Source organism: Zosterops lateralis (genome assembly GCF_965231275.1).
Source record: "Zosterops lateralis genome assembly, chromosome: Z".
NCBI classification, from domain to species: domain Eukaryota; kingdom Metazoa; phylum Chordata; class Aves; order Passeriformes; family Zosteropidae; genus Zosterops; species Zosterops lateralis.
In genome coordinates, this window is record NC_139800.1 from 77,194,023 (window position 1) to 77,208,059 (window position 14,037).

A 14,037-nucleotide genomic window follows, 5' to 3' on the forward strand; every position below is an offset into this window, starting at 1 on the left:
TAGTTCAGATGTCAAAAAGAAGAGCCACTTCCCCAGCAGCATCCTCCTCGGCAGAAGCCAGTTTTTGTTGGTCAGAAGATGCCCTTGCAGATAATTTGTGCAGGTAGAATGAATATGTTGCCCTGGTTCTATAAGTGCCATCTGGATGATGACAACTGAGCAGAATTAGTTCCTAAACTAACTCTGGTTCAGGTATTTAACAGTTGTTAATAAATAATTTTTGCCAGATGGTTGGTTGTGATGCTTGGTGAAGAATGAGTCTTATTGTACTGGGCTCCTGAACTCTTTGGTCTGCGGAAGTTTGTCAAGTGCTCAGAATTCCAGGATGTTGTTACATGTTGCTTGGAAATTCAGTCCCTAACTGGCAACACAAGCTGCATCTCTTAACACCAGTGTTTCAAGAATGCCACCACAGAGTTAATTTTACTGTAGTCACTTTATTTTAAATACAAAAAATCACTTCTTAGGGACTCATATAGATCAGGAAATGACAGCAGATGAAGTTCCTTGGCTATGGATGTAGGACAGACATACCATAATGCCCTGTTCAGCCAGTAATTTTAGTAAGCGTGCTTTCCAAGTAGTACCTTTATCCCAAGGTGTCCTGTCCTGCTGTGTTCTCATAGCTCCCAACAATCAGAATGCCCCTGGTCTCTGTCACATCTGAGGGAGGCTCAGGCTGCTCAGGGCAGTGCCGTCTGTGTTTCATCAGCCTTTGGGGGTGATAAACTGATGCCTTCACTCACCCCAACTCTGACCCCTTAACCATGAAAGGACTGAGCACTTCCCTGAATTTTGCTGCAGCTTTATAGCTTTGACCTCTCTGGAATGGGGAAGGAGAGGTCTGAAATCTTTGGTGCCTGATCAGGTGGCACTGCCAGCCTATGAACTGTGACAGGAGGGGAGAGCTCCTCTCACTCATCCCTGTCCAAGAGACTGCTTGAGGATTCCTGGGGCAGAGAGAAGTATTGGAGTGAGGAGGAGGGAGGGAGAAATGCATTAATCTTCCCGCTTTAGAATGGAACAGCTGGAAGGGCTCAAGGGCAAACGATTTTCTGTGGCCCTTGCTCAACACCTCGGGTGTGCTGAACAAGCTGTGTAAAATGCTGCAGTTAAGATGCTTCTGGGGCTGGAGATCCTAGAAGCATTTTTAGAGCTGCCATTTTCAATTTTCAACTGTTATTGCAGTCATAATCCAGAACTTTTGCTGTTTATTATTTTAACAAAAATAGTGCTAATAAACTACCTCCTTTTTAGCTTTTGCCTGAGAAATGCACATAAAACTATGCTAAAAAAATACAATTTAAAGCCAGGAAAGATGCATTCCAGAGGGATCACTCATTAAAGATCTTATGAAAATAGCATTTGCATACCAGAGATTTTTTTTTTTTCAATCAAAAAGTGGAATCCTTTGCAGGTTCTATCCCCAGAGGAAAACTTTTTAATTTTCATTAAATCATTTCATGTAAATCATTAATTAAATAATGATTTACATCAGAAGAAGAAAAATATGGATCCACATTCCATTGTAGCTAACATGCTCCATTGGTTTCCTAACTATGAACAAAAATAAATTAACAATAATCTCCATGTGCCTTTTCCTAGCAGAAAAAAAGTGCTGGCTTGATGTTTTAAAAAGGTAAAAGCCTCTGATTTGACTTAATCTAAGTGCCTGGTGTGGGCAGGGGCTACTTCCCAATGTTGAGTGTGAAGATGATCCGGCCCAGGAAGCGGTCACTGTTGAGGTCGTTGATAATTCCTTTCCCATTCAGGCGGCACTGAATGGGGACCAAGTAATTCCTCTGCACATCTGTAAAGTGCATGGCCACCAGTGGGGAGGTGTAGTTGACCTGGAAAGAAGGGAGATAGGTTTAAGTGTAATTTTTGAGGGAGCAGGAAAGCAGGCAGGGCTTTTATGTTCAATGAAATAATTTGTAAATGGTTCAAGGTTCCAGGCACCTGAGAGTGTCTGCCTGATGTCCATCAGGGTCTCTCAGCATGCTGAGCCTTTCTGTGTCTGTGTCTTAGCAAGATGGGATCACTATTCATTGCCTCTTGGGGTCATTGCCCAGGACACCACCAGAGCATGGGATTTTTAAATGCTTTATGCTGTCCTAAAAACCACACACACCCACTCATGCCCACTCTGATACACTCACAGACTTACACACACCCTTACACACACAGTTACACATTCACACACTGTTAAACACACACATACATACACACACTTTGTCAGACACAAAAACAAGGCGCTGTAATCCCAGTGTCCATGACCTCCATCCTGCCCACATCTGCCCAAAATAGCCTCAAAGCACATCTGTGCAGCAGCTTTTGCCCTCCCGTTTCCAAGGAAGCATAACAGAGATGCCAGACCCTTACTCACGTGGGTGAACTTGCCGTAGTAGGGATAATACATGAGGTCAAACGTCCCATTCCCAGGGTAGAAGTCCACCGACCTGAGGTAACTCTCATTGCCTTTCTGTGATCAGAAAAAAAAACAGAGGCACACACACACACACACAGGATATGGAACACAAAATACAGCTCTCTTCAGGGCTTGTCTCAGAGCAAATGTCCCTTGCCAGAACCTGGCTGAGCCCAGCTGTGCTGTGTTTGCTGTGAACCCAGTGACCACCCTGCTTCCAGCCAGGGAAGAGTGGAGCTATGGAGGCACGGACAGGGTTACAGTTTGCTGCCTGTTGGTTCCCTGCTGCACTTTTGCTCTGTTAGGATGTGATCCAGCAGCTCCCTAGGCAGTGGGAGCCTCTCCTTCGCCCCACTGCTGTTGGCTTGCAGGGTGCCCCCAGGACTGAGGATGCTGCAGAGCAGCTGGAGATGGATATGAGCAGTTCCTACATCTTCCCACTGAGCTCTAGCTGGGACCTGGCACCTAGGCCCACAGGCTGCCCCAGGGGCTGAGTATGGGGGTGCCCGTGAGGTTGCAGGAGCAACACGGGAAGCAGGAGACTGGGACCAGTTTCACTGTCAGCAGACTGGCCTCCAGTTGTGCCCAGACACATGGGCAGCACTGGTCCTGTGGAGTTTTGGGGCGAAAATGAGGACAAATTGTGCTGAAGTCCCTCAGGAGGAGACATCTGGCCTTGTAGCCACCACGCTGCTGAGCACAGAGGAAAGCAGTACCTGCACTTTGCAGTCCACACTCACGGGGACTCCGGCACCAGGGCGGTAGCCTATGATCTGCAAAAGCAAAAAACACCCATGCTTGTATGAAATGCAGTGCCAAGCACGTGCTGCCTCCCTTCTGCGGGGCTTAAACCTTCCTGGGTGCCAGAAACATTGCTCAAGACAGGAGCTGTTTGTCCCTGCAGCAGGGTCTGCCACTCCACACAGAGCAACCTGCCCACAGGTGAGTGCCAGATTGCTGCCTGAGAACAGGGGCAAAGCAGAAAACACAGAGTCCAGATTCCCTGGACAGAGTAACACAGCCTCTTCCCCACACAGTTCACACTCTCCCATGCTTATTTTCTCAGCAGTGAGCAATGAACCACCTGCTATTAAACTTCGATTAAATTAAATTCTAAGAAAGCTCCCATTGTAAAGCACCTGGGGTCTTCCACTAAAGCTTAGTTCCTAATGAAGAAGGGCCTCACAGAAGATCCTCCAAGCACTAAGGCCTCAGCAAATCAAATGGAGCAAGTTTTATAGTGGGTTTTTTTTAATGTTTTCTATCAGATACGGCCAGCAGGTTTGGGAATTCTAACTCCCTTTTTCCCTGGGCCTGAGAAGTGAAGGAGTTTCAGTCTGTTTATGATCTTCATGGCACTGGGATGCCCCAAAGGAAGGGATTTAAGCAAGCATCTTTCTCTGTACCCGGTTCATCTTCAGCAGGATGCAGGGCTGGCCTTTCGAGTAGCCAAAGGTTGGGTCCTCAATGCCAGAGCAGTTCTGCAGCAGCGAGCGCTTGAACTGGCAGGCCTTCTTCTCCTCACTGTCACTTCCCCCTTGGATGAAGTACTGCCCTGGGACACACTCAATATTCTTCTCCTCCTGGACTTTGTCATCATAAGCTGGTGAGGACCAAGAGATTTGTTAAAATGCCCTGAGATCTGCACAGACCCAAACTCTCAGAGGACAGTATGTCAAGGGTGTTAGGAAGTCATACCTGGAAAGGCAAAGTTCCCTCCCACAGAAGCTCCCTTGACCTTGTGAGCCTCCCTTTCCAGATGTGGCTTTTGGATTTTTAACAATTCCATTTCCAGGAGAGCCAGGAATAACGTAAAAATATGGATATGTAACCAAAAACATATTTGAAACCAGAATGTTGAGCCAGAGGATGTAAAGGCAGTGTATGTTTAATTGGAAATAGAACCCTTCAAAAAAATCAGAAAGGTTGATGTAGTTTGCTTTATTTTGTATCTTTTACAAACTTTTTGACCTATTCTAAATCTTTTAAGCCATATACTCTTTTTAAGCCATATACTCTTCAGCCTTTTTGAAGCTTAAAAGAACCACTTTACATTACCAGGTCTGTTCATATACCTGAAGCATGGTGATATTTCTGAGAAAGGTGACCACACGAAATCCTTAGGCTGTGTAGATCCACTTTGTGTAACTAATACTCTTCTTTTGAGCAGTGCATTTCTGGAAGAATTGTCTCCCAGACTACAGAGGACTTAATGCAGAATTTTATTGTTATCATACTGCAGTTATTCTAATTTTAAACATGCAATTTGGTGCTGAAGGTTTGCTCTACCTCCCCTATATGCTGTTTGAAAAACAGACCATAGGCATTAGAACTTGTGACCTTGTATTTGCTCTTTCTTCTTTATAGAGCTCATTAATGTGGTTGAGTTTTGGTAAGCCTGTGAGAAAAAATTACCTCGGAAGGAGACCCCTGCAGGGCTTGCATGTATCCATGGAGAAAAACAACCTCACCTGCTAGGAAGTGGTGCATGCTGTCCACGTAGGGCTGCCATGTGTTGGGCTGGGAGACATTGAAGGCAATGGTGAACCCATTCAAGTACGGTCTGATCATCACTCCTGAAGGAGACAGACCCTGATAAAGCAAGTGTAGGTGGACCAGCCATGGGCATGGGCTGTGTGTTGCAGGGGCTGGTGCATTGTTGTTTTTTCCCCAATGGTTTGTCCCTGATCTCCCTATTAGTTCCTCAGGATTGGTGCTGTCCCAGGTTTGTTCTCTCTTTCACCTGTCAATCAATGATTGAGTCTTTCCCCTTGTTCTAGAAAGTTCTGTTCTCCTCGACACCCTGTTGGCTCTTTGGCTTTGTACCCTCTCTTTGTATCCCCTCATTTGGCATAATCCTGTGAACCACTCCCTGCGATCCTCCTCTGCTGAATGGTTATTGGTTAGTGTATGGTACCCACCCCTTGTGCCACTCCTTTTTAAAATGACCCTGCATCCCCATTATCACTGCTCTCTCTCCCTGGATGTTTTCTCCGGGATAAACCTGTGGAATCTTACACTGAGAGCTTTCTCCTTGCTTGATCCAGGATGTGACTCACTCTGCTAACTTGGGGTTGACAACTTCAGAGGTCCTGCCTAGGCATATTCTATGCCATGGTAGCTCCCCATTCCTGATGGAAGTTCCACTCAAACAGCCGGGGCTTTGGAGACTGGAGGGAAAACATTGTGACTGGACTTGGGCTGGGCACAGGTGTGAGATTGGCAGCACCAGCTCACAAGTCAACTCCCTCCTCCACCCACTGATCCTTCACCTTCATTTCACCCCGTACACATCAAAATATCCAAGAAACATGGGAGATACAAAGAACCTCAGTAGTGTTGTGGGTTAGTGATGGGCTTGGGGTTGCACAGAGGGGCTGCAGGTCCCCTGTGTTCCCAGCTGTGTGGGGCAGTTCCACACAAGGAGCAGGGCAAGGGGCCCTTCTGTCTCCCACCAACACAAAAACACTGGGAAAATTACGTGTCTGACATAAGGAAAGGATTTTCTGAACATTCTCTTGCCAGAACTCCCCCGAATAATAATACATAAAAGCTACTCTTGAATTGTATTTTATTTTGAAGGCATGGGGTATAAAGGGCCAGCAGCTGAAATGCATCAGCATTACCTATGAAATACCAAACTTAGCTTTTACCTTGAGAATAATGATAACAAAAACTGTGCAATTAGAATAATAATTAGTGTCATAAGAGTGAATGCTTCTCATGGGGCTTTTTAAGGTGTCTGATCCTCTGCAGAGGACCTGCAGCTCTGCCAGTGCCCTGAGGTGAAAACACCCTGTGTTAGGGAGGGCTGGGTGACTGTAGGAGTGCACAGCTCCAGCAGGGCTTTTCCTGAGGTCCTAGCCATGCCATTTTGGTAGGACATTGGTGGGCAGAGGTGCCCAAGGCCAGGCTGGCTGGGGGTACATACCTGGTGGAGACACTCGGTCACGGAACCTGGGCGTGTAGGGGCTCAGCGTGAGTAGCATCACATACAGGCAAAAGGCAAACATTCCCGCCAGGCACGTGTAGAAAATGAAGTAAAACAGTAAGATCAAGCCTGCAAAAAGACACAGGCACGTCGCTGTTAAGGCAACCAGAGCACATCCCGTGGGATGTGTCCCGCAGGGATGCACAGACGTGCTCAGCACGGCGTCCTCTGCAGCTCTGAGTCCGTGGTGAGGTGGGAGCTTGCACCCCCAGCCCTGCACACAGACTCTGGTGTTTCCGGGTGCAGGACTGTCAGCTGCTTCAGGGCCAGAGTAGCTGCTGTTTGGTTCTGTGTCCCTTTTGCTGCATGGCCCTTCCCAGAGCTGGATCAGGACCAGGTGTGTGTGTTCATCTCTGCCTGAGTTCTCTCCGACAGATGGACCCAACATTCCCCCCTGCCTTTCCAACCTTCTTCTGGCATGGTACCCAGTGGCTCCAGCCAAACTCCTGATGGGGCTCTGGGGCAATGCTCCTGCCCTGGTTCCTGTCCCCTACATGGGAGGGACCCTGGTGCTGGGCCTGAGCAAACAGCATCACCCAGAGCTGCAGCACCACTGACTGTTTCATAGCCCAGACATTCAGAGAATGGGTTTGTTTTTCCTCTGGACCAGGCTGAATGCTGAGGATGTCTCAAGAGGCCACAGCCTATGAATAAAACCCAGCAGCTCAGAAAGCAAAGCGAAGCCCTAACCCAAATATTTCCCAGGAGAAACGTTCCGGCAGCTTGGAGGGAGCCCTGGGAACACAGATGTGCACTCCTGCCGTGCTTCTGCCAGGGCCACCATGCTGGGAACCACTGTGGGGCTGTGTCCTGCTGAGGGCTAAGCTGGGGCAGATGGGACCATCCATCACTGCTGCTGGTGGCATAGAAGGGCTCATTTCCAGCCCTGCCACAGTGATGCTGGATGGTGTTTCTGCACGAGCTTTATAGAGCTGGAGCTGCTGCTGGAGCACCAAATTGATGCTTGTTGAGACCTTTTCCCACTTCTGTTCCCATTTTTGTGTTTCCTGCAGTGCAGCAGGGAATGTTGTCACCAGCAGAGAGGGGGGTGAAAGCCTTTCCCAGGGATCACCTTGTGGGCCAGTTGTCTCCCTGCATTTGGTGAGTGCAAGTCCCCTGAAGCCCCCAACCCAGGGGACACCTTTAGAGCCAGCACAGGGGTGCAGCCCTAGGCTGGACAAATTCCCTCCTTCCCACCCATGAGCTGAGAGTGGGAAAGTTCCGCTCCACTCATCTCCAAATGCTCTCACTTCAAAATAAATTTTGATTTTCATCATAGCTTCTCCTGGCCCCATGTAGAGACATGTGAGCACGTGTGCGTGCACCAAGGGCATGTATGTTCATGGGCAGCAGGGTCACAGAGCAGAGCACAGTGATCCCAGGGAGGACAGGAGGATGCTGCACCCACCCCAGTGCTGCCAGCACTGCCAGCAGTAGCCTGCCACAGTCACCTCCACACCAGACTGAGCAAATCCTCTCACAAGGATCTTCCCAGGACCTGGAAGAGCCTCCAGAAAACCAAACCTACATCACTAAGGACTGTCATCCTACTGCTCCCACACTAGTCTATGCCTTCCCATCCAGCAGAGAAGCACAAAAACTGCTCTGCCTCTGTGGCCAGCAAAGGGCACAGGAGTGCAAACATGAACATCAGGTCTGTCCCAGACTCACATTTGCAGGTTTTCAGACTACTCTGGTGCTGGTGGGCAGCTTCCTCTGTTTCTCCCAGCTGTCACCACAGGCTTTGCAGGAGACCCAGAGCTCTTGGCAGGGGCGTGGCAGGGCTGTAGGGCTCGTGGTGCCCTGCCAGTGCTGGCCAAGGGCTGCAAACACCAAGCAGCAGCTCCTGGTGGTTCGCAGCCTTACACTGATGGATGTGCAGGTGGCTCTGGGTCAGGCAGGGATTTTCACTCTGGCAAGGGAACAGTGTTCTGGCAGAAGAGAGCTGCAAAGGTGGGTGGCACTGCATGTGCTTGTGGCATCTTGGTTTTGGACCAAGCCTGCAGCAGTGCTCACCCCACAGGCTGCTCTTAACCACCCGGGACACCTCCAGCAATAATTTTTGAAGGCCACATGTGGATAAAGTAGACAGGGCACTCAGAACCATCAGAGCTGGCACATCCCAGTCCACCAGCTCTGACAGCACTGTGGGTACTTTGTCACTACCAGGAAAGCTGTGGGGTGACAGTGCTGACCAGCCCTTCCCTTCCCTGTCTAGAACCAGGGCTCATGCAGGCAGGGAGGGCTGCCCTGCCCCATGGTGTGCACCCTCCACAAAACACCTGCCCCAGAGCCCGGGCACTCCTCCCCCACCAACCCGAGGGTGCTAAAGCCACTGTCCCAGGGGTCCCTGGCTTACACAGGCAGGGGCAGGAGTGCTGGTGGCAGCAGGGGTGCACAGACTAACCTGCAGCTCTCATGCTTGCTCAGGCTCTAAACTTCTTTCTGGGATATGGTCTGGGCTGCCTGAAATCTTCGCTTTCACATTCTCTGTCAACATTAATCTCCAGAACAAGGGTAACTTTTACATGGTTTTCTGCTTGTCCTCCTCAGCAGTTATTTATTGCACTAGTTAGAAACATTAACACTAAAGAAATGGGCAGGGGTGGCCAGTCCAAGCTACCACAGGCAAGTGAATTCATTGTGAAGCAGAAAAGGCAACAATCCCCGAAAGTGGGGCTTGAGCAAGGACCTACCCCAGCTCTTGGCTGTTCTCCCCAGGCATGTTCTCTCCTCCGGGTTCCACAAGAATATCTTCATCTCTGCAGCCAGGTCTGCCCAGGTTTTGCTCCCCATGTCTGCCTTAGGCTCGTCCTTCTCTCTGTCAGGATCCTGGACCTTCTCCTCGTGCTTTTTTTCCTGGAAGAGTTGCAGAACACAACCCCCACAGGCAAGCTGAACTTCTCATTGGCCAAAAATAAATGCAAAAGCACTTAATATCTGGAAATGTTTCAAATTTCCATTTTCCCATCATCACTCTTGAGTTAAAGAGAGGCAGTTTTGGCTGTTCCAACTTAAGCTCACTTAGAACCCAGCATCCCTTTTTCCATGACATGCACGTCACTGCTGTCACACTGGGTACTGTCTGCTTGTGCTGGCATTTACAGAAACTCATCTTTTTCCACCTGCATGAACATGACCAAATAAAACCTGTGATCTTGGGACACTGGGACTGTTCCCACACTTCTGCAACATCTCTGAGTTCACATTCTCTGTGCTGCCACAGATGATAGCAGGCAGCAGCATTTAAGAGATCAACCAGCTTGTTTTTCTTGGCATCTGAGCAAGTGTTCAGTCTTTGAAGAAATTCCTGCGTGTTGTTACTTTTTTGATTACACCGAGTTCCAGGGAAAAGCATCTCCCCAGGTTGCAAGAGTTTGTGTTTTGCCTAAGAGGTGAAAAGTTGTTTGTCCAGAGCTCAGGAACACAAACCTCTCTGTACCTGTGCCTGGGCAAGAGTCACCTGTGACACGGAAGCCGTCCTTCATTCCCCTTGAATCCGGGCAGGTCTCCAAAAACCTGGTGGGAGAAGGTGCTGACCTTGTTTTCAGCTCGGGGCAGGGCAGGGCTGGGCCGGGCACCGCCGAGGAGAGAAGGGCGATGCTGTGATCTGGATGGGTTCATCACCTCCCCGCATTTTAATGCAAAGGCTGCTGCTGCGGGGTTCAGCCGCTCCGGGCTGCGTCAGAGCCACGGCTCCCCGAGGCTGCTGTGCCTGCTCCAGGCGTGGATCCACAGCTGCCCTGCACCTGCCTGTCTCCACCCAGGGTCACGGAAACCTGCCGGCCGCGGGCACCTCTTGGAGCCGGGACTCTCTGATAAGAATTTGCAAACCGTGGGTTGCCCCAGGGGAGCCGGGACGTGGCTTGGCAAAAGCATTGCCTTAGAAACTCCTTTGAGTTGGGGGCAAGAAATTAAACTCTGTTCAGACACACAAATACTGCAAAACAGCGAGAATAGGGGGAGAATGACTCCAAAGCCTGAATGTGTCCCTTGGGGAGCCTGGGCAGAGCGGGGTTTGTAAAACATCCCCATCCCACTGACTGCCCTGATAGGCTCTGAATAAGGAAGGCCCCCGTGGGGCTTTTCTGGGAGCACTCCTGCATCACTAGGGTGCTGCTGCCAGAAAACACCCAGAGCTGCCTGTAGGGCCAAGGCAGTGTTTGGCACAGGTCCCACACCCCGGGCTGGAGCCCTGCCTGAGGCAGCTCCTGCAATGGCCTGAGGTGCAGGGTGTACAGGGTACAGGCTGATGAAAGCAGCAGATTTTGGAGCCGGGAAGCAGCAGCCCCAGCACGAGTCACCAGCAGGGACAAGGTATGGGAACTGTACCCTGCCAGGACACTGGCAAGGGAATAAGTGACTGATGAAGAGGGGGAGGAGGAGGAGGTGTTCTTCTTCCCACTCTCCCCATTAAATAAAAGAGCTACTAGCAGATGTTTTGGAAACATTTCCTCAGAGTGCCAGAGTAGGGGGGACTGCCCGGATGAACTCCACACTGGTGCTTAGTGCTGCATTGAGGAAAGCCCTCTGAATTTCATACAAACTTCTGCTGGAGGCAGCAAGAGCCCACACTCAGAAGCTGCTACCAGTGCTTAGAGCTGGGGGATATGGGGACAACCTCCCCCACCATGGGAACTGAAGGAGGCTTTTGCAAGGAGAGAACTTTCCAGCTCCCCTGGCTCTATGCTGTGTGACCCTTCCTTTGGTTAAGGGTCCTATCCTACCAGCTGGGAAAGGCCACGAGGGCTCCATGGCAGCCTGGGGAGGCTGAGGAAGACCCAGGCTCACCCCGTGGGTCTCTGTGGGGCAGATGGGCAGGATGGGATGATCCCAGTACCAGGTCCCTGGCAGATATCTCCCAGCCACAGAGCTAGGTCAGGTCTGGAATGAAGCACAGGTGGTTTATCTTCACAGCCAAGGACAGAGATGGTTTTGGAACAGCCCCTTGCACCTGGACAAGGAGCAGGAGTGGCAGGGACTGGGACAGGAGTGCAGTGGGGCAGGGAGAAGGCAGAGCCATGGCAGGATATGTTGGGACACTGGACAGCCTTGAGTCTCTGCCTGCTGTGACAGATTGAGAAGAAAATCTGGGGTTCAACTATGGCAAAACAATTCTGTGCTGACTGTTGTGAGTGTCCTGGGGGAGCTTTCCCCCATTCTCACCTCAGACCAGTTCAGCTCTCAGTGTTGGATTCCTCCTGCCGAAATACAGGTATGCAAAGGGTCACCCTGCCCAGGTGTTCCTGTCCCTTCCAGTCCCCCTCACCACCCAGCACCACTGGCCAGAGCTGCCACTGCCCTTTCCCCCGCACCAGCCCCCCATACAAAGTGCTTTGTCTAAGGGACAAAGCAGCATTTCCTAAAGCAAAGCAGGAGTTATAAATTTGTCAGCCACGAAGCAGGTCCTTGCAGCAGCTCCCACCTCACTTTGTGAAATGAGGCTGGCACCCCCCAAAATACTCACCACCTTCTGGCTGGGGCTCCTGAGCTGGCCCTCAGTGCCACTGGTGCTGGTGTTCCTGTTATTCTTGGGTGGGAAACATAAAAAAAGTGAGTGTTGGCACAGCAGCAGTGGCCCCCTGTGCCAGTGTCATTCCTGGCTCTCAGAGACTCACAGGCTCTCAGGGACTCCCCAGCACTGCTCTACACTGCCAGCCCTACAGCACCCCTAAAACACCCCTAAAACCCTATGCCAAGACTCTGGGGAGAACGCTGCTTTCCCTCCCTACCCTGCAGAACTGTCCAGGAGTGGATCAAAAAATAACTTGCCTTCCTAAAAGGGGGTAAGCTTAACTCAGCACAATCCTATCTTTGAGTCCTCTGGCATCGGGTACCCTTTGCACTACCCTCGCTGCATTCTGCCTCGTATTTGAGTTCCCATCCCTGCCGGCCAAAGCCCTACATGGGGAAGCCAGGCTTTTCCTCTAGGAGACCGTGTGGCTGTTAATAAACACTAACACATCGCTGGGGTTTCCGATGGCGAGAAATGTCGGTCAATGTGTGCTTGTCAGTCACAGCGGGGCCGGGGTTAATGATTGCGAAACCTCTTTTGCGGTGAAAGGGCTGGTGAGAGGGGCAGGCAGGCAGGTCTATATTTATCCCCGCGAACAGAGACAGCTCCCAGGAGTTCACAGCGCCCATTTCTTTAGGTTTAGGAGCTACCCACAGGCTCTCAGAAAAAATCCAGGGGCACACCTTGCTGTGACACCCTGGAGATCGGGGATGGGGAGTGTCGAATTTTTTTCCATTAGTGAATTACAGGCATGAGATGATGCACTGGGGCACCTGGGGTGTGTGCTGGAGTCCTGCTGCTGGCAGAGCTCCAGCGGTGCGATGGATGATGGATGATGGTGCGTCCCTGGCTGTGTGCTTGCAGCTCTCGAGGAGCACCGGGGCTCGGTTTACACGTCTGTCTGTCCCCAGCCTGAGCTCGGCACGGTCCACCTGCTCCTTCTCTTGGCCCATTTTCAGTGGCACCGGTGACCCTTCCTTTCCTGGCCCTGTTCAGGGGTGAGGAAAAGCTGCCTTGCCCCAGGCTGGGGCTTTGCCCGAAGGGACGGGTGTAGAAATTTCCGTGGATGGCAGGGACAAGGAACTTTGCAGACCTGAGATGTTCGTGGCTTTATTATTACAAGGATCGTGGGTAAAGAGGGCCTGCCTTCAGCCACCAGCCTCAGCTGAAGCAAAGCCCTAAAGAGAGAAAGGGGGGAGAGAGAGATAGAAGAGAGCTAAGGGGTAGAAATGGGATAAGAGCCGGGAAAAACGTGGGGAGAAAACAGGAGCGAGAGAGGGAGAGGGGGGAGAGAGGTAAGAGAGACCAAGCGAGGTAAGAGAGCCAAGAGGGTAAGAGAGTAAGAGGGTAAGAGAGGGATCACCTTGTTACAATCCATTATATCTCTTTTTGTGTTGAATATTCTAATTTACAGTGACCAACCCGTGCAAGATACAAAACCTTCAAACTTTGCATGCAGCCTATAAGAACCACTACATTACCGTGTCATTTTATATTCTAAACTCTAAAAGCCACATTTCTTACCTGTTTTCTACCTGATGCCTTTGGCAGAGTGGAAAGGCAACATTCTTGAGTCTTGTTTTCCTGTCTTTTAACCCATCTCCAGCTAATCACCTTTTTCCTGCCTGCCATGATCACATCTCAAAGCTGGCTTTCATTTCTATTTCACTCACAGGTTTTACATCCGTCTCAGCTGGAAAAGCACCATTTTTCCCTTCGCTCTCCTGGGCATGGCTAAAAGCCGCTCACCGGCTGTGCTAATAAATGGGCGCTGCGGGAAACAAAGAGCTTTGGCAGCTGCCCCGGGCTGGGCAGAGCTGGCCGGGGCTGCCGCTCTCCCGGTACCGGTACCGGTCCCGGTGCCTGCCCGCAGCCAGCCCGCCGGCAGGAGGGCACGCCGGCAGCTGTGCGCACAGCTGGGCCACAGCTGGATCTCCTGCCAGGCTGGCGCCGTTGGGGAAAGAAGGTCGGGAGGAGGAATGGGGATGCAGGGATTTAACATGGCAATTGTAGGGCACCAACAGCTCCCCGGGAACAGGCAAACCCTGTGCACAGGAGGGGATGGAGGAGGGAGATGAGACCTTGTCTCCTCCATCACCAGCA

The 14,037-nt window shown here is 50.8% G+C and overlaps 1 protein-coding gene across 3 annotated transcripts; it reads right to left on the reverse strand.

Annotated features, from left to right (window-relative positions):
- Positions 1 to 1,635: 1,635 nt before the first annotated feature.
- On the reverse strand, positions 1,636 to 12,407 carry ATP1B4 (ATPase Na+/K+ transporting family member beta 4). 3 transcript variants are annotated; one of them, XM_083884389.1, is made up of 9 exons: positions 12,381 to 12,407; positions 11,887 to 11,949; positions 9,116 to 9,278; positions 6,360 to 6,488; positions 4,900 to 5,004; positions 3,835 to 4,031; positions 3,145 to 3,201; positions 2,387 to 2,482; positions 1,636 to 1,850 (listed from the first exon to the last, which is right to left on the reverse strand). In XM_083884389.1, the coding sequence occupies exons 3-9, from the start codon at positions 9,213 to 9,215 to the stop codon at positions 1,689 to 1,691; spliced, it is 846 nt and encodes a 281-aa protein (XP_083740515.1). In that variant the 5' UTR covers positions 9,216 to 9,278; positions 11,887 to 11,949; positions 12,381 to 12,407; the 3' UTR covers positions 1,636 to 1,688. The 3 variants fall into 3 exon arrangements, with proteins under 3 accessions (XP_083740515.1, XP_083740514.1, XP_083740513.1); XM_083884388.1 differs by lacking the exon at positions 12,381 to 12,407 and adding an exon at positions 12,192 to 12,345; XM_083884387.1 differs by lacking the exon at positions 12,381 to 12,407 and adding an exon at positions 12,038 to 12,145.
- Positions 12,408 to 14,037: the final 1,630 nt, after the last annotated feature.

What these genes read in the sequence shown, in the direction of transcription:
- ATP1B4 (XM_083884389.1), bottom strand. Translation starts at nt 9,215, where the DNA reads ATGGGGAGCAAAACCTGGGCAGACCTGGCTGCAGAGATGAAGATATTC. An exon ending in GAGAACAGCCAAGAGCTGGG is followed by an intron (nt 6,489 to 9,115) that starts GTAGGTCCTTGC and finishes GTCTTTTTGCAG; the next exon opens with GCTTGATCTTACTGTTTTAC. An exon ending in ACTACGGCAAGTTCACCCAC is followed by an intron (nt 1,851 to 2,386) that starts GTGAGTAAGGGT and finishes CCTTCTTTCCAG; the next exon opens with GTCAACTACACCTCCCCACT.